Source organism: Budorcas taxicolor, chromosome 8 (assembly GCF_023091745.1).
Source record: "Budorcas taxicolor isolate Tak-1 chromosome 8, Takin1.1, whole genome shotgun sequence".
NCBI lineage: Eukaryota > Metazoa > Chordata > Mammalia > Artiodactyla > Bovidae > Budorcas > Budorcas taxicolor.
This window is the reverse complement of record NC_068917.1, coordinates 66,583,503-66,608,361: the sequence shown is the minus strand read 5'-3', so window position 1 is coordinate 66,608,361 and position 24,859 is coordinate 66,583,503. Positions and strand designations below refer to the sequence as shown.

The window sequence follows — 24,859 nt, the reverse complement described above, 5'->3', positions numbered from 1 at the left end:
GACAGCCTGGTGTGCTGCGATTCAGGGGGCTCAAAGAGTCAGACCCGACTGAGCGACTGAACTGAAACTATAGTGAGGCATGAGGCTCTCTCCAAGGTGGAAAATTCAAGTGTGGGCCAAATAAACCTAAGTAATCAAAATAAACAATAGTTTTCAAAATCAAAATGAATGCCAAAAGTCCATGATGAACAAAATATCAAAATCTTAGAAGCAAAATCTGACCCTGTGCTTACACGGCTCACCTCACTCACCTCATCCTAATCCCAGCCCAGATTCTATATCTTGATTATTGTGGGGATTACATGGATATATACATATGTAAAAATTCACCAAGTTCTTCTTTAAAACCTGTGCACTAGACCTATGAAAATTATATCTTGGTGTTTAAAAAGAAAAAATAAAGAGATACATGAACAAAAAATAAAGGAGACTCCCTAGCCTCCAGGACAAGTGCTGAAGTCCTCAGCTTGACAGGAGAGGCCACCAGAATGTGACTCCAAATTCTGTAAGCCTATCACTGAGGGTAGAGGAGGCATGGTTTCCAGGCCTTTGCACAGGCTGTTTTCTCTGTTGGAAAAGCTTTTTCCCACCTAACAAACTCCTACCCATCCTTCAAGGCCCTGCCAAAAGCCACCTCCTCCATTAAACCTTCAGCAATTCCATAGCTTTTTAAGTAAACGTATTTGAAGTTCACATCATCCTTTTGTATATAAGTCAGAGTTCCACACAAGAAACAAAGCAGTAAGAGATATATTGACATTTATTGCAAGAAACTGGCTTATGCAGTTGTGGAGACTGGTCAAGCAAGTTCAAAATCTGTAGGGCAGGCCATCAGGAAGGACAGGTTGAAACTCTGTGACAGTCCATAAGCAGAATTTATTTTCCAGGGCAATCTCAGTTCTGCTCATCAGGGCTTTAACTGATGAAACCATGCTCACCTAAACAACCTCCTTCCTTAAAGTCAACTGATCATAAATGTTAATCGTATCTACAAAATGCCTTCAAGACAACATCTAGATTATTGTTTGATTGAATAACTGAGGATTAAAGCCTAGCCAAGGTGACATGTCAAACCGGCCATGTCTATTAGTTTCCAAGAACTGCCATATCAAAGTACCACAAACTAGGTGGTTAAAAACAACGCAGGTTAATTCCCTCAGTTCTGGAGGCTAGAGGTCTGTTATCAGTCTTATTAGCAGGGCCACAGTCTCCCTGAAGACTCCAGGGGAGAACCTCTCCCACCCTTGTCAGCCATCCTTGGCATTCCTTGACTGCCTTGCTCCAGTCTCTGCCTCCATACTCATATGGCACTCTTCTGGTCTTGCCTCTTTGTCCCTTCTACTTATCTTCTAAGGGCACTGGTCATTGGATGTGGGCCACTGTAATAAAGGCAGAATCTGACCTTGTGCTTACACAGTTCACCTCATTCATCTCACCCTAATCCCAGCCCTGATCCTCTATCTTGATTGTAGCGTGATCTTAACTTGATTACATCTGTAAAGATCTTTAGTGGGGAGGGACACAATTCAATGCTCTTGCTACACTGTGCGCTAAGTCACTTCAGTTGTGTCTGACTTTTTACGACCCTATGGATCTTTACGACCCTACAGACTGTAGCCTGAATACTGGAATGGGTTGCCATGCCCTTCTCCAGGGGATGGAACTCACATTTCTTATGTCTCCTGCCTTGGCAGGTACGCTCTTTACCACTAGTGCCACCTGGGAATGGACTGTACTTAATTCACAACCTGACCTTGTAACAAAAAGAATGTAAAGGACTAAGGCTGAGACTTCCCTGGTGGCTCAGATGGTAAAGTGTCTGCCTACAATGCAGGAGACCCAGGTTCGATCACTGGGTCAGGAAGATCCTCTGGAGAAGGGAATGGCAACCACTCCAGTACTCTTGCCTGGAAAATCCCATGGAGGGAGGAGCATGGTAGGCTATAGTCCATGGGGTCCCAAAGAGTCAGATACGACTGAGCGACTTCACTTTCACCTTTCATTAAGGCTGAGGTAACTTTATGATCCCAGAACTTGGTTCAGTGTCAGACACATAAGAAGTGCTCAATTCATGGCTGACTTTGTGTCTCACACTCACTTCTGCAGGCACCTATTTGAATTTAGTGGGAAAGTATTAATACTTGATGGAGGGCTCAGCCTGGTTAAGTGTAGAGAGAAGTTACTCCCAAAATGTAACAGACATGAATTCTTTAGGTCTTCTTGCTGGAAAGAACTTAGCAAATCTGTTTGGGAGTTTTCAAAATCTGCTCCCAGAAATCCCAGGGGAAAACCACACAGAAAAGTAGAAAGGAGGCTGATTGGGTGGTGCTCCAGTTCTTCTCCCTGAGATGAGAGCCTTGACACTTTATTTGTTTAATCTTTTCAACTTCTTTATTAGATTGCAGCATCCTCCTTCTTAATTACCGGAGAACTTGGTAACCAGGCCAGAGGAAGCATCTTGTTCAGGCCCACTGCTGATCAGTAGCAGAACAGGAAATAGAACAGGATAAAAAGGTGTGGCAGAGACTGCTAAATATCTGCCAACATCCAATCTTCTCATTTTCCTTAACAGTAGAATCCTTTTTTTTTTTAATTGCTTATTTTTCTGGACCTATGATCTTCCAAAATAAAGACTAGATTTCCCAGCCTTCCTTGCAGCTAGGCATGGCCAAGTGACTTAAGTGTGCCACTGATGGGCCATAAATGGTGGTGTCAGATGGGGCTTCTGAGTCATGTCCTCAAAGGAAACTTCCTTACCTTTTCTTCTTGCTGGTTGGATTGTGCCTATGAAGACTGGAGCTCAACCAACCTCCTTGGGTCATCCAGTGAAAATGGTGAAACACCATGGCAGGAGTCCAGTTCCTTAACATTGTGGACACTGAACCAGTCGAGATGGCCTCCTTCCAGGCTTTGTTTATGTGAGAGAGAAAGAAACTTCTATAGTACTGAAGCCACTGTTTCTATGGATTTTCTGTCCTAGGCAGTCAAGTCTAATCCTCACTGATACAGAGGATTAGTTGCAAGAGAATTCTTCCCAAATCTGACTCTGATACTATGATGATTTTAAAACCAGGTTGCAGAACTTCCCTGGTGCTCCAGTGGTAGAGAATCTGCCTGTCAATGCAGGAGACATGGGTTTGATACCTAGTCTGGGAGGATTCCGCATGCCGCAGGGCAACTGAGCCTATGCGCCACAAACCACTGAACCTGCACTCTCGAGGCCTCAAGCCATAGCAAAAGAAGTCCACATGCTCTAGAGCCCAGAGCATGCTCTGGGCCAAGTCCCACGCTCTACAACAAGAGAAGCCACCACAATAAGAAGACCGTGCACCACAAGACTAGCCCCCGGTCACCACACCTAGAGAACGTCCACACGCAGAAACAAGACCCAGTACAGCCAATAAATAAATAAAAATAAACAAACCAAGGCTGCAAATTCTTTGAAACTCCCTCCCCTTGAATCAAGGCAGACTTATAAGTGCTTCAACCAATAGAATATGGGAGCAAGAGGTTAGGTTTATACTAGAAAAGAAGTTAGCAAAGAAGTTAGGTTTAACTTCTTAGGTTAGGGATAAAAGGCCATGAAGTTTCCACCTTGGGAAACTTCATGGGCCCACTGTTCTTGGAGTCTTGAGGTGCCAGGAAAGAAGTATGACTATCCTGATGCCATCATGCTAGAGAGGCCATAGGCAGACACCCATTCAACAGTGTCAGCTGAACCCAACCTTCAGCCACCCCAGCCAGCCCAGGCATCAGACAGGTGAGTGAAGAAGCCATCTTGGAAGTGGATCCTCCTCAGTCATTTCACATCATCTCAGCTGTGTCCCCAGACATCAGACCAGAGAAGTGCTGTCTTCAAACCCCTGACCCACAGAATCCATGAACATAATATTGTCTTACACCATGAAGTTTTGGGATGGCTTGTAATACAACGATAGATAACTGGAACAAATGGGTGATTTTAATCAACGTATTTCAACAGGAAATATTATTGAGCATCTGTGATATGCCAGGTACCATGCCAGGGTATAGGCACCCTATAATGAGCACATGTCAATGATAAACAAAGCTGGACACTAGTTAAAGTGGGAAGAACAGATTTGAATCAGTAACACACTATTGCACTAGGAAAGAGGGTCCAGTATGAACTCATTCAACTTTGATTTGCACAGAGGTTCAGTTCAGTTCGGTTCAGTCGCTCAGTCGTGTCTGACTCTTCGCGACCCCATGAATTGCAGCACGCCAGGCTTCCCTGTCCATCACCAACTCCCGGAATTCACTCAGACTCACATCCATCGAGTCCGTGATGCCAACAAGCCATCTCACCCTCGGTCGTCCCCTTCTCCTCCTGCCCTCAATCCCTCCCAGCAACAGTCTTTTCCAATGAGTCAACTCTTCACATGAGGTGGCCAAAGTACTGGAGCTTCAGCTTTAGCATCATTCCTTCCAAAGAAATCCCAGGGCTGATCTCCTTCAGAATGGACTGGTTGGATCTCCTTGCAGTCCAAGGGACTCTCAAGAGTCTTCTCCAACACCACAGTTCAAAAGCATCAATTCTTCGGCGCTCAGCCTTCTTCACAGTCCAACTCTCACATCCATGCATGACCACTGGAAAAACCATAGCCTTGACTAGACGGACCTTAGTCGGCAAAGTAATGTCTCTGCTTTTGAATATATTATCTAGGTTGGTCATAACTTTTCTTCCAAGGAGTAAGCGTCTTTTAATTTCATGGCTGCAGTCACCATCTGCAGTGATTTTGGAGCCCCCAAAAATAAAGTCTGACACTGTTTCAACTGTTTATCCATCTATTTCCCATGAAGTGATGGGACCAGATGCCATGATCTTCGTTTTATGAATGTTGAGCTTTAAGCCAACTTTTTCGCTCTCCTCTTTCACTTTCATCAAGAGGCTGGGAGTTTCAAGTAAAGTCGAAGAAGTAAAAAATTACAAAGGATTGGTCAGTGTAAATGATTAGCCCAGACATGTCTGTTGGCTGGCAGTCATCAAAGTCAGATTCTATGCTCCCGCTGTGGCTGGGAAACGGAGACCCTGTTCTTTCTGACGATTGCATTTTAAAAGAATGGCTTTCAGGTCTTTGAGAAAGATACTCCTGAATTTTAGGAGATATATACACATCTTAAGGGACAGAGAAAGATTTACAACTGTAAGCCCCTTTTGGTAAATGCTGTAAGAAAAGGTGGTCAGGGGCCTCTGGTTAGGTGTTGGACAGAACAAACAGCAAATTCTTTGGATAGCCTTGAGATTTCTCAGGCAGGCACTTAAGGGATCATAGTCTTTTTTTTTTTTTTCGCCTGATCTACATGGCATGCAGGATCTTAGTTTCCCTCTTAGGGAATCAAACCTGCTCCCCCTGCAGTGGGAACCTGGAGTCTTAACCACTGGACTGCCAGGGAAGTCCCACGGTCATAGTCTTTGAAACTATGTTAGTGTTTAAGTCTTTTTAATGTGAGGGGAAATGGGTGAATAAAATCATTTGTGTTGAGTCTATAGCTTTCACAGCCCATGATTGAGCCCTAGTCAAGAAGAGGGTTTGGAGAACCTGTCTAGAGTTTGGTCATGGAGAGAATCTTTGTCATAAGACAGATACTTTTGACATCATGGTGTTGAGAGTGTGTTGGAATGGATAGATAATAAAAAGATAACTTATTAGGGTTTTGATAAGTAATTTGAAGAAAAATTACAGGGTGCTAAAAGGACTTATACTAGTAGAATCTGGTTTAGGGGTTTAGGAAGGCTTCAGGGATGGGGGGGCCTGGTGGGCTGCCGTCTATGGCATTGCACAGAGTTGGACACGACTGAAGCGACTTAGCAGCAGCAGCAGCTATGAAGAAGTTATGTTTATATGGATACCTGAGTGTTAAAGTGATATCAGAGATTTTAAATCATATATTGGTTAATCTGGAACTCCTTCTGCTGGTGCCCAACTCAGGGAAATTGATAGTCTTATATCTCCTATAGAAAGTTAGAGTGTGTAAATTGGTAAACTAGTCCAAAGCTTTTTATCAGATATTCTCTATTTTCAAAGGGATCACAACCAAAAAGTTAGGAAGCAGAAGTCTGGTCTGATTCTCTCATTTTACACATGGGGAGCCTGAGACACAGAGTGGGGAGATGGTGTCCAACAAGTTGATGGCTCAGGCAGAGTAGAATCTAACTTGCCATCTGCTTCGATTTACAGTCTCTAGTAACTGGGCTCCCTGGAGAGTATGGCTCTTCCATGAGCATCTCCCCCAGGGCTCCAGCGGGGAATGGGGTTTGGAGTGAGCCAGGGAATGCAGCTCCGACCCAGAACTGCTGCTGGTATCAGACTAGTGGGAGGTGACTCCACCCACAATAGAGTCTGCTGGTTGGAAGGCAGGTGTGATAGGAAAGGCTTGGAGCTGTGTCTTTTGGCCTCTGTCCAAACACTCAACACAGTTAAGATCTGTGGTCAGATTAGAAAACAGACAAGGGTTACAACTTGGATTCGTTTACCAGATTGGAATACTTCCCAACAGAGGTTCAGTTGCAAAGAAAAGAGTGATGGAATTAGGCCTTATAAGACCTAGGTTCAAGTCCGAGGTAATGCATACAAGTTGTCGCTTATTGAGCATATATATATATATATATATATATATATATATAATATTGAGCACCTATATAGATTATATATATATGTATATATATATTCCCAGGTTGCGCTAGTGGTAAAGAACCCGTCTGCTGATGTAGATAAGAGATATGGGTTTGATCCGTGGGTTGGGAAGATGCCCTGGAGGAGGGCATGGCAACCCACTCCAGTATTCTTGCCTAGAGAATCCCATGGGCAGATAAGCCTGGCGGGCTATAGTCTATAGGGTCAAAAAGTGTTGGCCGTGATAGAAGGGACTTAGGCAGGCATGTTTATATATATAAAGCCTAGCAATTTATCTATATATACATACATATGCATAGACTTTATAATATGCATATATATAAACAAACTGCTGCTTTTTATTTATATGTACCATATTATAAAGTCTATGCATATATATGTATATATAAATTGTTAAACTTTATATAAACTGCTGCTGCTGCTAAGTCGCTTCAATCGTGTCCGACTCTGTGCGACCCCATAGACGGCAGCCCACTAGGCTCCTCTGTCCCTGGGATTTTCCAGGCAAGAATACTGGAGTGGGTTGCCATTTCCTTCTCCAATACATGAAAGTGGAAAGTGAAAGTGAAGCTGCTCAGTCGTGTCCAACTCTTAGCGACCCCATGGACTGCAGCCTACCAGGCTCCTCCATCCATGGGATTTTCCAGGCAAGAGTACTGGAGTGGGGTGCCATTGCCTTCTCCAATATAAACTGCTAGACCGTATCTATATCTGCATATATATTTATATATAAATGGACTGCTAGACTTTATTTTTCATTTATAATCTCACTTTACCCCCTGACAACCTTGCAAGGTAGTCAGATGAGAAAACTCCGGTTTAGAGAAGTGAGGTAGTTTATCCATGGTCACACAATACACAAGTGGCAGAACAAGGATCTGAATCCGGGTCAAGGACCTAGTTCAGGATTTTCTACCACACACCTCAATGGCAGGCAGCTGTGAGACCACAGGCAACTTAGCCTCGTGGGCAGGGGCACCTCCTCGGGGCCCACTTGCTTGAGCTCAAACCCCAGCCCTATCACAGACTGCTGTGAGGCCTTAGGAAAGTTACTTAACCTCTTTCAACTCAAAGTGCTGACCTTTAAAATGCTGGTGATAATAATAGTACCTGAGTAAAGTGTTTGGAAAGGTGGAAAGAGCTTTTGCAAGAGCAAATGGAAAATGCCTAGTGTTTTGCTACTCAAAGTGTGGTCCTTAGATCAGCAGCACTGGTACCACCTGGGAACTATTAGAATTGAAATAGTGTGTTAATAGAGGTAAAGTAACAAGTTACTCTGCTTACCCAGAGTATTATGTAAATATTACTAATGATGATAAGTTGGCACCCATAGAGGGCAATTTCAGTGGGGACCTTAATTCTTCTCATACCTCTTCCCAATTGAGTAGCTTACCCTCTCCTTGAGTTTCTTGTTAGTATGAGGAGCTTATTTGTTCTTTGATTACACCATCTTATTTGCTGCTCAAACAACAGATTTCTGTAGAAGGCACTTTTGATTTGTCATATTAGTTCCCTTCACAGAGGGTCATTATATTTCTTTTAGAGTCTAGTCAGATATTTGGTAATGGTAATTCAAACATTAGTGGGGAAAGACAGCTGATACAATCAGTGATCAGGGCAACTTGATAAACATTTGGAAAAATAAAGTTAAATGCCTGCCTCACACCTTGCATGCAAGCTAAGTCTCTTCAGTCTTGTCCGACTCTGTGTGAACCTATGGACTATAGCCTGCCAGGCTTCTGTGCATGGGGATTCTCCAGGCAAGAATACTGGAGTGGACTGCTCTGCCCTCCTCAATGGGATCTTCTGACCCAGGGATCGAACATGCGTCTCTTTTGTCTCCTGCATTGGTAGGTGGGTTCTTTAATACTAGTGCCACCTGGAAAGCCCCAACCTCACACTTTACACCAAAGCAAATTTCAAATGATCTAAGAATGTCAGGTAAACAAAAAAATAAAATCCAATGATGAAAGTATTGGATGAAAAAACCCAGAGATCATTACGGAAAAGATTTATAAATTTGACTACATAAAATTTTTTAATTCTGTAAGGTCCAAAATAATATAAGCTCAAGAGAAAAGACAAGTCAGATAGGCATATTTGCAGATGACATTTACTCAATATATAAATTAACAGAGAAATAAAAAGAAAAAATAGAAATAAAAATGACCAAAGGATTTGAATAGATAGCTCCCACAAAAAAGAGATCTAAAAAGTCTATAAACGCATCAAAATATCTTCAACTTCTCTACTTAAAAAGCATGCAACCTAAACTTACTCCAAAATAGTTTTTCACCTATCAGATTGGAAAAGATAAAACAGGTTATTAATTCCAGTGTTGTCAAGGATGTGAATAAACAGGCACTCTTATCCAGTTGGTAGGAATGCAAACTGGTATAACCTTTTGGAAAGCAATTAGGCAAGATTTATTTGCAATGTTAGTATTTATATCCTGTTGATTCTGCAATTTCACATCTACCAATTTATTCAACAGAAATAGATTCCTAAGTGCTCAAGAGATAAGCTTACAGGAAGCTTATTGGAGTATTGTATGTAAAATCAAAAAGTTGGAAACAACCCAGATATCCACTAGAAGGAGATTATAAAATAAAGTCCTGCACATCCATACAGTGTCATTAACAAGAATGACATTAATTCTAGGTGTTTAACATACAAATGAGCTTAAGCTGCATTGTCAAGTGAAAAAAAGCAAGTTGTAGAGCTGAATGAATAGTATGATCCTGTTTGGGTAAAGTATGTTGATATGAACAAAGGAAAAACTCTAAAGAAATATTCACCAAATCATTAATCATGTCATACTTATTTCTGATCAGTAAGATTCTTTGGTCCTTTCATTTTCATTCCATTTACTATTTTTTCAACAAATATTTATTGATCACCTACTACTTGACAGCCAATGTACTAGATTCAAGGGATATGACGGTAAATACCCAAAGTCATGGAGCTAAAGAAGCCAATATTCTATATTTCTACAACACTGGAATTCTTACAACAAATATTATCATCTTATCAGGAAAAAAAGATATTTTAAGGTAAATCAATATTCTTTAGAGATTATTTCCACACTTCTTACCTCCCTGCTAATCCACTGCACCAATCTCTGGACCCCTGTTCTCTCTTTCCAACGTTATTTCCTCCCTTTTTTTACAACTACCCAGATCTTATCCAGTCTTTCTGCCCAACTTGTGGTCAAGCTCTCCCATGAAGCTGTCAGTGACACCTCTGAACTCTGACACTTTACTCTGAATTGATGACGAAAGATTACAGCCTGCCCTGTTCCACAATCACGTGGGATTCCCTGGGGACCATCTTAACACACATAATGTCTGGCACACAGGAGGCACTCAAAGTGGGCTGAACAGGGATTGTGTCTGTGATGCAGGTGCACCACTCAGCTGGCCCTTCAAGAGAACCTGCTTCTGGGAGGACAGCTGACCGAGAACCTCTAGCTGTGACATTCTTCCTGAGGCTACGCTTCCCTTTGGCTTCTCCCAGTGACCAAGCATGGTGGGGACTCCAGAACCCAGCCATTTCTGTCTGATGCACGAAGCCTTAGCAGACTCCCTTTGCCTGGGCACTCCCCATTAGCCTGTTTGAGTCATCCCCAAAATCGCAGGGCAATCTGAAGCTCTTTCTACCCAAGCCTCCTTCCCTCCCACTCTCTTTTCCCCGTTATACCTGCATCTTGGTCTGAAGGCACTCCTTCTCTTTCCCGATTCCTTCCACCTTTATCCTATACAAGCATTTCTCCCAGGCAAAAACCATTATGGCATTTGATTCTCAGAGGACCCAGATCAAGATAAGGGTCAGTGAAAAAATCCTAGAAGAGAGTTCATAAATAGTAAGACTGTAGATATACTTGCAGAAGAGATTTATGTACCAAGATGTGCTGGATCCACTCTTCAAAATCTTTGTGCACACAAATCACCTGGGAATGGTGTTGAAATGGATTCTGGTTCAATAGGTGTCTGGTGGACCCAAGAGCTGTATTTCTAAGAAGCTCCTAGGAGGTACTGATGCTGTTGGTCCAGGGACCAGTGTGAGCAGCAAGGGACTGGATTCTTTATTTGCCCCCTCAGTCTCTCCTCCCTGGGAGGGGCTGACTGTGAGGACCACGTCAGTAGGCTCTGAACCTCTGGCTAACAGTTAGGTTTGGCCAATGAGGAGCACTGGCAAGAGATCAGGGGGCAGGAGGAGGATGAGGCCAGAGGTTTTATTCCTCTGGGGATTGCTTCTGCTGGGTTGCCATAGGATGGCTGCGCCCCTCTATTAGAGCCCACAACTCCCATCAGGTACACTTCTCCAGTTTTCTCTCCTGCAGAACTCTAGTAACTGCTCTCTCCCTTCCCCCTGTAGGCCTGGATTGGTAATGGCTCCCACTGTCATCAGCCTCTTAGTACTGCATCATCCCTTGTGGCTCTTCGTATCTGCCCACATATCTGTAATCAATCCGTTAGTAAATGGTCCTCATTTCCCCAGCCAAATGTGCCATCTGTCACCTGCTGGGACCCTGACTGCTACAAGTGCCATTCAATGCAGATTTTTTTTTAATAACAGCAGAAAACTGGAAACAACCTAATTGTGCATCATTTAAAAATGATTAAATAAATTATGGTACATCTGCTTAATGGTGTTATATGTAACCATTAAAAAGGATGCAATAGATCTATATTCACATGAAAAGATGCCTAAGCCACTAGTTCAGTGAAAAAAAGGGTGGGGGGGATGTTCAAAATAGCATGCATAGTAGGAACCCATTGCTTTAAAAAGTTAAAAAAATGCATTTGTTAAGGCTTGGATTGCAAGTAACCACCACCCTGCTCAAGACAAACCTAACTGATAAGAATTGGGAGATGGGGAGCAGTTCTGGCTCCACCTTTTTCTATCACTTGTCTCTGCTTTTCTGTATCGTGGCTTCACTCTCAGGCAAGACATCTTTAATTGGGGACAGAGCAAGCCCCAGCCTACTTATGACAGCTGAGGACCTCAGCAGAGAGGGTCTTCTTCCCATCTGCTTTGACAAGAAATCCTGGGCTGAAGGAATTGGAATGGGCTTGGACATACAGTAATCACTAAACTACTCAGACTGAGAGTGGAGGAAGGAAGCTCCCCCCAAAAAGAGGGTGTCTCTTTCCTGAGTAGGAGAGGCAAGACAGGTATAAACAACAGAGATCTACCCTAGAGGGAATATTTGTAGTAGACCTTTGTTATCCTTCTTGGCTGCCCAGCATCAAAACCCTTTCCTATCCAGGTACCCTACCTTCTGGGGCACCCACAGTGGCGCCTACCTCCTATTATGCATGCTGAAAATGCCGGAAATGCACTTTCCCAGCTCCCGTTCTGCAAGGCAAAACACATGACCTGGCCAGGCCACTCAGATGCTCCCATCTCTGGCTCGGACTCTGAAGACAGTGACACCAAAAAGGGCCTGTGCAGGCTCCATCCTGGTGTAAGATGCAGCTTGACATGATTTGGGGCACTGTTCTTGGTTGTGGAGCCTTTGGGCTGGTTCTCTGCCCCTTGTGGGACCTGTGAACTATGAACAAAACCTCATATTAAATCCCCTTTCTTCTTAAGTTATCCAGAGAGTTAATTTCTACTTGCAATCAAGAAGCTTGATTAATGCCTATAAATAGGTGTGCATGTTAGAATACATATGAAATGTCTTTGTAAAGATAAAATAAATGTGAATATTGGTTACCTGTGGGAAGTAGGACTGGGAAAGTGGAAAAGGGAAAAGAAGCTTTTGCTTTCGCTTTATGCCCTTTTGTACTGTTGGAATTTTCTTTTTTGTACCATGTATCTTACTTCTATAAACAACTAGTTAGTAAAGTATAAGAAAAGACACCTTAATAAATAGAATAATACAAGGAAGCAGTTGCTCGGGATTTTCAAGGAACTAAGTCTTCATTAGACATTGAGAAGGAAGTTGTTCTCATCTGTATTGGTGAATGAAGCCAAATCTGGAAATGAGTGACTGTGTACACTCACACCTTGTTTTATTTTGCTTTCCTTTATCGTGCTTCCCAGATGTGGCATCTTTTATAGAGTGAAGGTTTGTGGCAACCCAGCATGGAACAAGTCTATGAGCACCATTTTCCCACCAGTATTTGCCTACTTTGTATCACTGTCACATTTTGGTAATTCTTGCAATATTTCCAACTTTTTCATTATGATTTCATCTGTTATGGTGATCTGTGATCAGTGATTTTTGATGTTAACTATTGCAAAAAGATTACAACTCACTGAGGGCATAGATGATGCTTAGCACTTTTCGCAATAAAGTATTTTTAAATTAAGGTATTTACATTGTGTTTTCAGACTATGGCACACTTACTACAGTACAGTGTAAACATAACTTTGATATGCACTGGGAAACCAAAAGTCACACAATCCGCCTTTCTGCAACAGCTTGGCACTAAACCCACATTATCTCTGAGATATCACTGTACCACCTCCAAAACTGCCAAAGTGATTGGCTCTGTCCCTGTTAACTCACCTGCTCAAACATGTTCCATGATTATCCATTACTCACAGAATAAATCCCTGGTACTGAAGCATTTTGCAACCCAAGCCCTGTGTACTTTCAAGACGTCCCCTCATTTTACTCTTCACCTAAAAGACTCTCTTCCAGCCCACAGGCCCAGACCCTAAGGGCATTACCACCTTCTTTTGATCTGCCAAAGCCATGACCCTTATTCCTTCCTCACACCTTCATCCAGTTTTGTTCTGTATTATAATTCTATATACACAACATAGTCCTTTTAACAATAATGTACTATAAACACCTACTCAACATCTAGCTTTTTGCTAGACTTTGGGGCCACATCTCACAGTTTATGGAAACCAATTACCCCAGATCAGAATATTAACCTCTGTTATTGTGATGAATGGGAACGTAGGGTAAAGCATTTTGCTGGCCGGGCTGCTCTTATTAGAAACTTTGTCTTTTCCTTTGCCTGGATTGCACTCTCTCCACATACAAGCGTTACTTGATCACTCAGTTCCTTCAGGTCTCTGTGAAAACGTCACCTTTGCAGTGATTTCTTTTCTACCCAATCTATTATAAAACGACATCCCAGCCTTTAGTCCATTTACTTGGATTTTGTTATGTTCTGTTTCTTGTTTAAAAACACATCATAATTTAACATACAAGTTACTTACTTGCTTGTGCCTGTCTCTTTCCACTGTCAGGCCCAGAATGGCAGGGAATTTTATTTTCCATTCCCTGCAGTTTCTCCAGCACCTAAAACAGTGCCTGGCACATAGTAGGCACTCAGTAAATACTTCTTGAGCTAGAGAACTGGACTAGATGTCAGAAAACCTGGGTCCCAGTCACAGCTTTCCAGCATGACAGTTGTGTGGCCTTTAGCAAGACAAAATGTCTTCAAGCCTTAGTTGTTGTTGTACAGTTGCTAAGTTGTGTCCAACTCTTTGTGACCCCAAGGACTATACCAGGCCAGTCCTCCCTGTCCCTCACTATCTCCAGAGTTTGTCCAAGTTCATGCCCATTGAGTCCTTGATGCCATCCAACCATCTCATCCTCTGTTGCCCTCTTCTCCTTCTGTCTTCAATCTTTCCCAGCATCAGGGTCTTTTCCAATGAGTGGGCTGTTCATATCAGCCTTAGCTACGCCGTAAATTGGAGGTGATAGTCTGGGCCCTTCCCCGTGGCCGACAGCATTGCTGTTAAGGATCAAACAGTGAGTCTCAAACTTTAACGTGCTTTAGAATCACCTAGAGGGCTTAAGATACAAGTGACTGGACTCCATATTCGGTTTCCGATTCAGTAGGTCTGGGTAAGATGAGAAACCTTGCATTTGTAAAATGTCGCAGATGGTGGTGCTTCAAGAACCACTGATGAAGAGACATGAAGGTATAGGAGGTGCTTGTAACCCTAACGCCTGTCCCAGACAAGAACGGCACTGATGGCCGGGCAGGACATTGTAGGAAGACAGAGTGGACCCAACTGTACCTTAACTCAGTCAACGACCGTTTAGGAGGCGCCGCGTTAGTGCCGGGTGCCGAGGGTCAGCGGCGCGTGCCACAGGCCTGTGAGGCTGTGGTCTCAGACCTCGGCCCAGTGGTCGGGAGCTCGCAGCGTGAGGAGGGCTGGAGAGGCCGCTCCGACCTCCGTACGGGGCAGGAAGTCTCTAGAGCTGCGAGGAGGACCCCAAGCGGGCGCCGAAAACTCAAAGCCGAACTCGCAAGCTCGGCGGCGGACGCTGCCTGGAGCTTCCCGGAACCCGCGGTCCACCCCCGCCCGGTTCCCCGCCCCCGGTGCGGGCTATTGAGGCGCGCTCTCGCCCCGGGCGCGCGCCGGGCACACAGTAGGCGCGCGCCCCGGCGCTCCGCACACGGTCAGCACACAGTAGGCGCGCGGGCCGGCGGAAGTGGGCGCCGGCGTGCGGTATCCGGGGGCGGAGCTGGCGCGGCCCGCCCGGCAGACAGACCCGGGCCGCGGGCCGCGATGGGTGAGGGCGGGTTGCCCCCGGCCTTCCAGCTGCTGCTGCGCGCCTGTGACCAGGGCGACACGGAGACTGCGCGGCGGCTGCTGGAGCCGGGGGCTGCGGAACCCGCGGAGCGCGGCGTGGAGCCCGAGGCGGGCGCGGAGCCGGCGGGGCCCGAGGCGGCTGGGCCCGGGGCGGCGGCCGGAGCGCCGGTGCCCGTGGACTGCTCGGACGAGGCGGGCAACACGGCGCTGCAGTTCGCGGCGGCCGGGGGCCACGAGCCGCTGGTGCGCTTCCTGCTGCGACGCGGCGCCTCGGTCAACAGCCGCAACCACTACGGCTGGAGCGCACTCATGCAGGCGGCCAGGTGAGGGGGTCGGGGGTGCCATGGAGCCTGGGTGGTGTCTAATGACCCCCTGGGCGCGGGTGGGCTCAGGCGGTCGAACCTGCCCGGCGGCCTCCAGCAGACGCTCCGGGAGGTTAAGAGTGAAGTACTGGTTCGAGAGAGTAGAAACTTTGAGCAGCTAGGGATACGAGCTAGAAGCGGACACGCTTTTTAATAACGTAAAATCAGAATCCTAAAAGCATCGGCCTTTCAAACACAGAATCTGGAGACAGCAAATAGAATCTTAGCGACTTAGAAGCTCAGTGATGTTCATTGCAGCAAGGGTTTCCCAAAGAACCTACCTACCCACCCTGGCTTGGTGTTGGGGATGCTGCGGTACTCAGATAAAGTCCCCACGGAAGCAGTATGCCAGTGGGCGGGCCAGGCCAAGGAACAGACTTCACGGGGGACAATCTGAGGGAGCTCTTGGAGAGCCGAATTAGTTTCAGGAAGTGAGGGAAGGTTTCAGGTAAGGATGAGGTATATATTGCCGAGACCTAAGGATACCTAAGAGTTGACCTGGTTAGAGGGAATGAAAGATGGGTGATAGGTGCAAAGGTTTGGAAGCTAAAGTGAAATATGCATTCGTAGGACTGCTAGAACAATGTTGTGGCTGGAGGGGGTTGGGAGTAGTGGGGGATGAGTCTTCTCTGGAGAGAAAGAGGCAGATGCCTGGTGGCAAGGCTGGGAAAAGTGACAGTTCGTAAGGGCACTGGGGAGTAATGGAGTGAAGAGCAAGTGACAGAATGAGATTTATGTTTGGAAAGATCACTTGTACTGCGGTTTGAGGATGGCTTGGAGGAGTGAGCTAGAATCAGAACGTCTGGTTAGGAAGGGATTGCAGCAACCCAGAAAGAGGTGATGGTGGCCTGGACAAGAGCAGAGATGGCTCTGGGAGAGCAAAGAAATGAGTTTGAGATGTATTCAGGAAATAGGATGAACCAGACTTGAAATTCTGGTATAAAGAAACTCTGGGGGGACTTCCCTGGTGGGCCAGTGGGAGGCCCAGGTTCAATCCTTGGTCAGTGAGCCAGTTCCCACATGCCACAACTAAAGATCCTGCGTGCCGCAACTAAGGCCCCGTGCAGCCAAATAAATAAATAATTTTTTTTTTTTAAAGAAGAATCTCAGGTATACTGTGAGGTCTCACTCCTGTCAGCCATCTACTTAGATCCTACCCAGTTTCTTGGAGAAATTTCCCAAGGAAGGAACAGAGGTCATTTGTAATTTTGATGAAAGTGAAAGTGAATGTCGCTCAGTCCTGTCCGACTCTTTGCGACCCCATGGACTATACAGTCTGTGGAATTCTCCAGACTGGAATACTGGAGTGGGTAGCCGTTGTTTTCTTCAGGGGATCTCCCAAATCTAGGGATCGAACCAGGTCTCCCGCATTGCAGGCAGATTCTTTACTGGATGAGCCACCAGGGAAGCACAGGAATACTGGAATGGGTAGCCTATCCCTTCTCCAGAGGATCTTCCTGACCCAGGAATCGAACCGGGGTCTCCTGCATTGCAGGTTGATTCTTTACCAGCTGAGCTATTAGGTAATTTTGATGGATATTGCCAGATTGCTGTCCATGCAGGTGTATTAACTTTCCAATGGCTGCTGTAGCAACTTATTACAAAGCTAGCAACAACCACATCACTCTGACTCCTGCTTTGTCATCACATTTTCTAACTCCTCTATCTCCCTCTTCTGCTTTTAAAGATCACTTGTGATTCCATTGAGCTCATCTGGATAATAATCTCCCCATCTCAAGGTCAGCTGATTAATTTCCCCTTTCCCACAGAATTTAACAGGTTCTGGGAATTAGGATCTGGACAACTTTGGGGAGCCCATTACTCTGCTGACACAGTAGTGGCACCAGTTTACCCTCCCTGAAAGTGTCTATGAGTGCCTGTTTTTCTATAATCTCTCCAGCAGAGTATATTATTAAACTTTTGGATTTTTGCGTCTGATGAATGAAAAATATTTCAGTGTGGCTGTGATTTGTACTTGTTAAGCTGAGTGAAGTAAAACATCTTTCCATATGTATGAGCCATTTGATTTTCTCAAAGGCATTGAAATCACAACATTCTTACCCATAATCTTCTCATTATGACCCAGTTATATTTTATTTCTGAGTTCATTTCCAAGTGTCACACGGTTGTTCCAATCTAATTTGTATTGCAGGAAAATTTTTATTGTGCATTATTTTCAAATATGTCATTTTTAACTGCTTTGTGATATATCATCTACGGGCAGTACTGTGCTTTGCTTAACCATACCTTAGCCCTCGGGCATTTTTTTCAGTCTGTAATCACCTAGGGAGCGCCTCCCAGCCGTAACACTCCACTGCCCATTCGCATGGGTAATGCAGTGTGTTATGCATCTATCAGTCAGGGACCCTTTGTCTTAAGACACCTGATTTCTTGCCCAGCACTCTCTGGGGGTGCCCATAATGTCTTTTGGGCTATGGACCTTACTTCTGAGGTTCCCTGTCTCTTTTCGTGGCCCCATCCACTCTTCCAGGCTTTAAAACTCCAGGTAAGTCCTCATTCCAGTACCTGTCTGTGCCATCCTGTCTCCCTTTCCCCTCTGTCTTAGTCCAGGGCACACATTTATAAGTGGCTTCCTACTGCTCTCTCTTCTTCCAAGTGTGCCTACTGTAATCCCTCCTCTGTAGAGCTTCCAGATCTTTCTGAAATGACTGTCTGGTTGTGTGTGTCCCGCAGTGGCTCCCTTGATTGGGATGGGCAAGCACATGGCTGCGTGCTGATACATTCCAGTCTTGTGCTTTGCCTCCATGACAGCAGACGTGCCTCAGCAATGGTGCTCCCGGCAGCCACCACTTTCAACGAAGTGCGCATCTATTTATTGTCACAGCTCTCTGTGTTCCAGAGCTCATCATTGGATCAGGACCACCAGAGACCCTGTGCCTGGACTGCAGTTGGGTCTCTTGTGAATGTTTCAGCATCAGAGATGGTGTCATTCATGTTTTTTTTTCCTGTTCTTGAAACAACCTTTATTGAGTACTTATTTTGTGTCAAGCTCTGTGCTAAGTGCTGCAAATTAGTTAGTTCATTCAGTCTACGTAAAATCTGAGGAAATACTACTGCTGTCTTCCCCATTTTACAGATAAAGAATTGAGGCTCAGAGAAGTTAGTTCACTTGTCCAAGGCCACACAGCTGTGAAGGGATAGAGTCAGATTCACACCTAGGCAGGTGCTCCAGAGCCTGTGCTCCCAGCTATGAGTCCCTTAACTCACTGTTTTCCTCTTGGTATTGGCCACAAGGAAGCCACTCACCAAATTTGCTTAACACTAAAGGGACAGGTTGTGTGGTGTTTATTTTGGCTCCAATTTTACCCTCGACTTCCTTACTTTCCTTCTCCTGCCCTTCACTTCTCTGCCTGCCAGCGTGGCAGAGCTGGCCTCTCCACCCGGGGCTCTCTGAGAGTGGGAGTATATGCCAGGTCTTTCAACACAGGTGTTAATTGCTGAAATTAATTGATAATCGTAACAGCTGCTCAGAAAGCCCCAAGCTTCCCTGTCTTCAGTAATTACCTGTTAGAAAGTTAGCATCCCCCAAATTATCTCAGCCTTCATTGAATCATTTTTTATATTTTCAGCCTAATTCTTAGTGGCCTCTTGGGCTACTCCTGAATTCAGAAAGCATTCTGAGTGTAGGCATCCTGCTCAGATTTAGGCCTTTCCTTCCTCTGTGAGTTTGTTATACCGGAAGAACTGGAGTTTCAGATCTTAGGGTCTAGGTTCAAGTTTTGACTCAATCGCTTCCAAATTGAGAGATTCTGGATTATTGCTTTCCATTGTAATCTTCAGATTCCTCATTTGTGAAATATATTATTAGCAGTTTCTCTCAGGGCTTACTAAGATCTAATAAATAAAAACAGGATAGTATCTTGTTATCTGCTGCTAGATTTTTATCTCATGCTTGATGACTAAATAGTGTAATCTTTTATAGTTATCTAACCCATTCTTCAGCTATTTCTGTTGCCTGTTTTGACCATCCTCTTTGGTTATGCCAAGTGTTCATTCACCCATTCATTTGACAGAATTGCCTGAGCTCTGCTGGAGTGCAGTCTAATGGGAAGACATAATTATAGAAGGAGGGCCCAGGCACATCAGTAAGGGTAAAGACAGGGGATGGTGGGTTTTCAGGTGAGCTGCACCTGAGCTGATGTGGGGGAAGCCACTCAGAGGATGTGGGATCTGAACTGAGTCCTGCAGCAGGATAAAGGATTTGCTTAGTCAATAAGGACAGGAGGGTCAGAAAGGCAGGATGGCAGAGGCGTGGACAGAGAATAATTGCCGAGTGTAGGTGAGCACAGCTGGATTGGATTTGGGAAGAAATGAGGTTGACAAAGTTGGCAGTCCTTTCTGGGCAGTGGGATGTGGGGCAGTAGCCATGAGATTTAGGTTTGGAGAATATCATCATGAAGGACAGGCAGGGAGACAGGCTGCGGTTATAGCTCTCTGCCTTTTTGTCAGATTCTGTCCACTCTTGGAAAAGGGGAAGGACAGGCCTGGCCCCTCTGCAGCTGGGGAAGCCAGTTCACCAAGCGCTCCCTCCACACTCTGCAGGTGGGGTGACCCGGTGCTGTTAAGGTTCATGGCCCAGAAGGTATTTGTAAGTTCAGAACATTGTTCAGCCTTGGCTCTGCCTCCACAGGGAGGAGGGAGGAACCTGGGTTTAGATGAGAGACAAAACCGCTTCCGGAAAGGAGGGAGCGCCACAAGGGATTCATTCAAACGCTGCTGCACAGATGCTGGCCTCCTGCCGACATTACCATCTTGTAAAACCTGGTGGCGGGGGTGGGTAGGGGTAGCTTCCAGCTCTGAGCCCAGAAAGAACACACTAGAAAGAGTGTATTTGCGTTTGCAAATGCTGCAAAACAGAATTCTTCTGCCCTCTAGTGGCAGGAGAAGGAAGAGATTTTACTGGGAGTTGTCTGTTTTCCTCTCCTGGTATCAGAGTTGGTGGGTACATTGTCTGTCTCCCCAGTAGGGGAGGTTGCTCAAGTTTCCCTGGAGAGGGTCTGGCCCAGACCAGATTCTCAGCCGCCAGCAAGGGACATTCCAGCCAGCAGAGGGCATCATGCCTCTGGGGAGAGGTGCCCCAGCCCGCCTCTGCTGACCACAGCTATGCCACACCTCTTGGCATGGGGTCTGTGGACTTTCTGTGCATGTGTGTTTGGGGCTGGGGAGGGTAGATGTGAGTCAGACGTGGGCCCTGCCCCTGGGGAGTGAGAGCACAGCCAGAGAGGCAGCTTACCCAGCTCTGAAGCAGAATCACATGAACTCTCTGCCATGCGGGAAGCAGCGAGGTGTGGGGCAGCAGGATTCAGACAGACTGGGTTTCTGACCCTGTGGATGTCGCTCACCAGCTGGGTGACCTTGGCACATTGTGTAATGTAAAAATGTTTAAATGATTGCCATTCTAATAGCTGACATTTATGTAGTGCTTCCTTTGGACAAGCACTGTTCTAGGTGCTTTATGTATATTATATATTTATATATATTAACTCATTTAATCCTCCACAGCTCTTTTAGTAGACACAGTCATATCCCCACTTTAGAGATGAGGAAGTGAAGGCACAAAGAAGTTAAAGTTCTTTGTCCAGGATATGCAGTGGATGGCAGAGCTGGATTCGAAACTAGACAGGGCAGTGTCTCGCCTTTGTGTTGGTGTGGACACAGGGCCAGCACAGTGCCTAGCACCAGAGGAAGGCCTTTCACTATAAGCAGCTATTACAACGTTAAAAATTAATGATTCAATAATTAATACTTTAACAATGGATGCTCAGTCACTCAGTCATGTCCAACTCTCTGCGACCCCATGTATTACAGCCTGCCAGGCTTCTCTGTCCATGGGGATTCTCCAGGCAAGAATACTAGAGTGGGTTGCCATGCCCTCCTGCAGGGGATCTTTCCAATCCAGGGATAGAACCCAGGTCTCCTGCATTGTAGGAGTATTCTTTATTGACTGAGCTACCAGGAAGCCCTGACAGTTTATAAGTAAGTGATTGCATGAGCTTAATTTATAAGTAAGTGATTGCATGAGCGTCTCCTCATCGGGTGTCTTGCGTCACTAATTGTCCGTCTCCCGGCAGATTTGGGCACGTGAGCGTGGCACATCTTCTTTTGGATCATGGGGCTGATGTCAATGCCCAGAACCGCCTGGGGGCCAGTGTGCTCACCGTGGCCTCTCGGGGTGGACACCTGGGCGTGGTAAAGCTGCTCCTGGAAGCTGGTGCCTTCGTGGACCATCACAAACCCTCAGGCGAGGGGGACAGCGGGGACGAGCTGCTGGACATCACGGCCCTGATGGCTGCCATCCAGCATGGACATGAGGCCGTGGTGCGTCTGCTGATGGAGTGGGGCGCAGACCCCAACCATGAGGCCCGGACTGTGGGCTGGAGCCCACTGATGCTGTCAGCGCTCATCGGGAAGCTTGGCATGGCTCAGCAGCTAGTGGAGAAGGGGGCCAACCCCGACCACCTCAGCGTGCTAGAGAAGACTGCCTTCGAGGTGGCACTTGACCGCAAACACAGGGACGTGGCCGACTACCTGGACCCGCTGACCACCGTCAGGCCCAAGACAGGTCAGGCTGTGCCACCACCAACCTACCCTCTCATCCCACCGTGGCTTCCCAGAGGACCCCGATTTGTGTTTAAACAGTAAAAGCCAAGGGTTGCCCAAACAAAAGGGCCTGCAGAAATCATAGTCCAGCCCGCGGGGCAGGGGAACTTAAAACGTGGCATGCAGGTGCCTGGCCCACCCTCCAGAGAGTGATCTGTAGCTCTCGGAAGAGCCTGGACTCCTGCACAGCAAGGCCTCTCCCTCCTAACCAGATGATTCTGGTGTAGGAGGTTCTGGGACCCTTCTAGAAAGTGGTCAGCAAACTTTTCTGAGAAGGACCAGATAAACAAATATTGTAGGCTTTGTGGGCCGTTCAGTCTGTTGCAACTCCTCAGTTTTGCTAGAGTAGAAGCAGCCTACGTGATATGTCAAGGGTGGGTGGGGCCGTGTTCCAGGAAAACTCTAATTCTAAAAACAGGCGTAGGGGCAGGTTTGGCAACCTCAGCTCTTCGGGCACTGTGCCTAACCTCAGCTGCCAATGACCAGTCCCCAAAGACTAATTCACAGAAAATTCAGCCTACTTTTAAGTTGTGTTTTTTCAGCATCTATTAGTGTGTCCTGTTTCTTTTTTCTTTTTGCCATCTTTCTGGCATATAAAGAGCTGTCTAAGCACGCCTTAGCAAATCTGCCACAGAACATACCATGTTTTAAAACCCCTAATTCATCATGTGTAACAGAGCATGTAATGTAGAGTTGCACAGCCGCAGTGCCCTCTGTCAGTAATGGGTCTGATTTCTGCATCACTCCTGAGACAGCCCGAGCTCTAAGGCCAGGCTGCAGCATGTGAGCGTTTAAGGCTGAAAGGTAAAAATTGGAAGAAAAGGTCTTCAGACAAACTGGCTAAAAAGACTTGAAAGTGTTGCAGAGTTTGATGCCATCCAGAGAATACGCAAATAGTCCCGTCAATGAAATTGTGAATCAGCTACACTTCAACTTAAAAAACATTCAGGTGGCCCATTAAAAAAAAAAAAGAAAACCCATCAATCAAAAGATGTTGCAAATTTGAGAAATGCTTATTAGAAATACACTGTCCGGTCAGAAAACTCTGAAATAAACATGTTGTAAAACCACGTAACAACAGAGATGGCAAAAATGAAGAGGACACCAAAACAGAAGGGAAAAAGAAGTAAAGTCTAAGAAAACCTGCCTGAAGCCAGGAGACCTCTTTCCTTTGCACAGATGGGAACAGTGAGGGCCAGAGAGGAGTGGAGGCTGGTCACAGGTCACTCACCTGTTAAAAGCTGTGTGACACTTAAAGGGTGGGTGGGGTTCTGTGGGAAAGCACAGGGATGTGACCCCACCCAGCTCCAGCCTTTGTGGGGCCTCTGGGATCTGGACACGCTTGGAACTCTCTCTTAGCCTCCCTGTGTCTCTTGTGTAGAATGGAGTCAGTGGCAACTACCAGGAGGTCATGAGCAGAAAACAAGCTGGCCTCTGGTGTGCGAGCCCTCTGGCCAGAACGTGGCAGTTCAGCATCAGGTCCCGGGCAGAGCTGCAGTTAGAAGTTAGGGCTCCAGTCTCACCCAGGGTGTTTTTCTTGACTCAAGGCCACTGCCCTCGTTTAAACGCTTTGGGTGGTGTGATTATAGCTGAGATGGGAAAGGGAACTGCCTCCTCCCGTCCCTGCTGTGCCTCCACGCCTGACGGGCAGGCTCTTACCTCCGCCTTGGGGGCGTTCATCCATGTTGCAGGTGAGGGAGGTCAGGCGACTTGCTCAAGGCCTCTGCCCTGGGAGTGGATGGTTGGGGACGTGTGCCCCACCTATGGGTGCTGAGCTGTACCTCTTGTGCAGTTGATTCCTCCTTCCTCAGATTCCTCCAGCTGGGTTTCTGGGCTCTTGGCTCCCCACGAGCCTCCTTATGGACTGCCCTGGCACTCTGGGGAAGCAATGCCCTACTCTCTTCACAATGTGGAGGTGCAGACACAGTGGTGGGTATAGCCAAGGTCACCCTCTACCTGGCTCCACCTGGCCTTGACCGTGCTGGCTGAGGGACCTTGGACCAGTTGCTTCCATCCTCCAAGCTTCCATTCTGTCTCCCATAAGTGAGGGGCAGGAGTACCCCTGCCTCACAGGACCACTGTGAGGATCAGATGAGGTCATCCCAGCCCAGAGAGAGCACATGAGAAGATGCTGGCAGCTGCCGTCACCCGTTACTGTCACTTCGTAATTGACAGGACCAGGTCACGGTTATGAGCAGACTTCCCTGTCGAGCAGACACAGGTTTGAGGCTCAGCTCTGTCCCTCTAGGACCCCAGTGTCCTCTTTCATAAAACAGCTGTAACGAATGCACTTGCCTTGTGAGGTCCCATGAGCAGTAGGAAGATAATGCTGGTACTACCCTGGAGTACCCCAGAGCCTGGCACATAGAGAGCAGTGAGCGGAAGCCACCAAAATGGATTTGTATTCACCATGCATTCATTCCAGGATTCTGCAAGTATTTGTTGACTGCCAGTGTACCAGGTACCATTCTAGGCACCAGTGAACAAACCAGATCCAACTTCTGCTCTTGAGGATCTTGGCTTCTGGAGGAGAGACAGCAAGAAATAGGAAATAAGCATGTTAAATAAGTTACATAGTATGGTAGGTGGTAAGTACTGTGGTGAGAAAGAAAACAGGGGCGAGGTGGAGGATTTGGGCGCAGTGGAGGTACTGGGTGGTGCAGGCCACCATATGAAGCAGGGTCATTGGGTGGCCCCCGAGAGGAG

The 24,859-nt window shown here is 46.3% G+C and overlaps 1 protein-coding gene across 1 annotated transcript in view; it reads left to right on the top strand.

The window, feature by feature from the left end:
- The first annotated feature begins 15,146 nt into the window (after positions 1 to 15,146).
- Positions 15,147 to 24,859, top strand: part of ANKS6 (ankyrin repeat and sterile alpha motif domain containing 6) — a 51,032-nt gene continuing 41,319 nt past the window's right edge. The window contains exons 1-2 of the mRNA XM_052644770.1: positions 15,147 to 15,493; positions 21,625 to 22,115. Of these exons, the coding sequence (XP_052500730.1) occupies positions 15,147 to 15,493; positions 21,625 to 22,115 (838 nt within the window). The remainder of the gene's footprint in view (positions 15,494 to 21,624; positions 22,116 to 24,859) is intronic.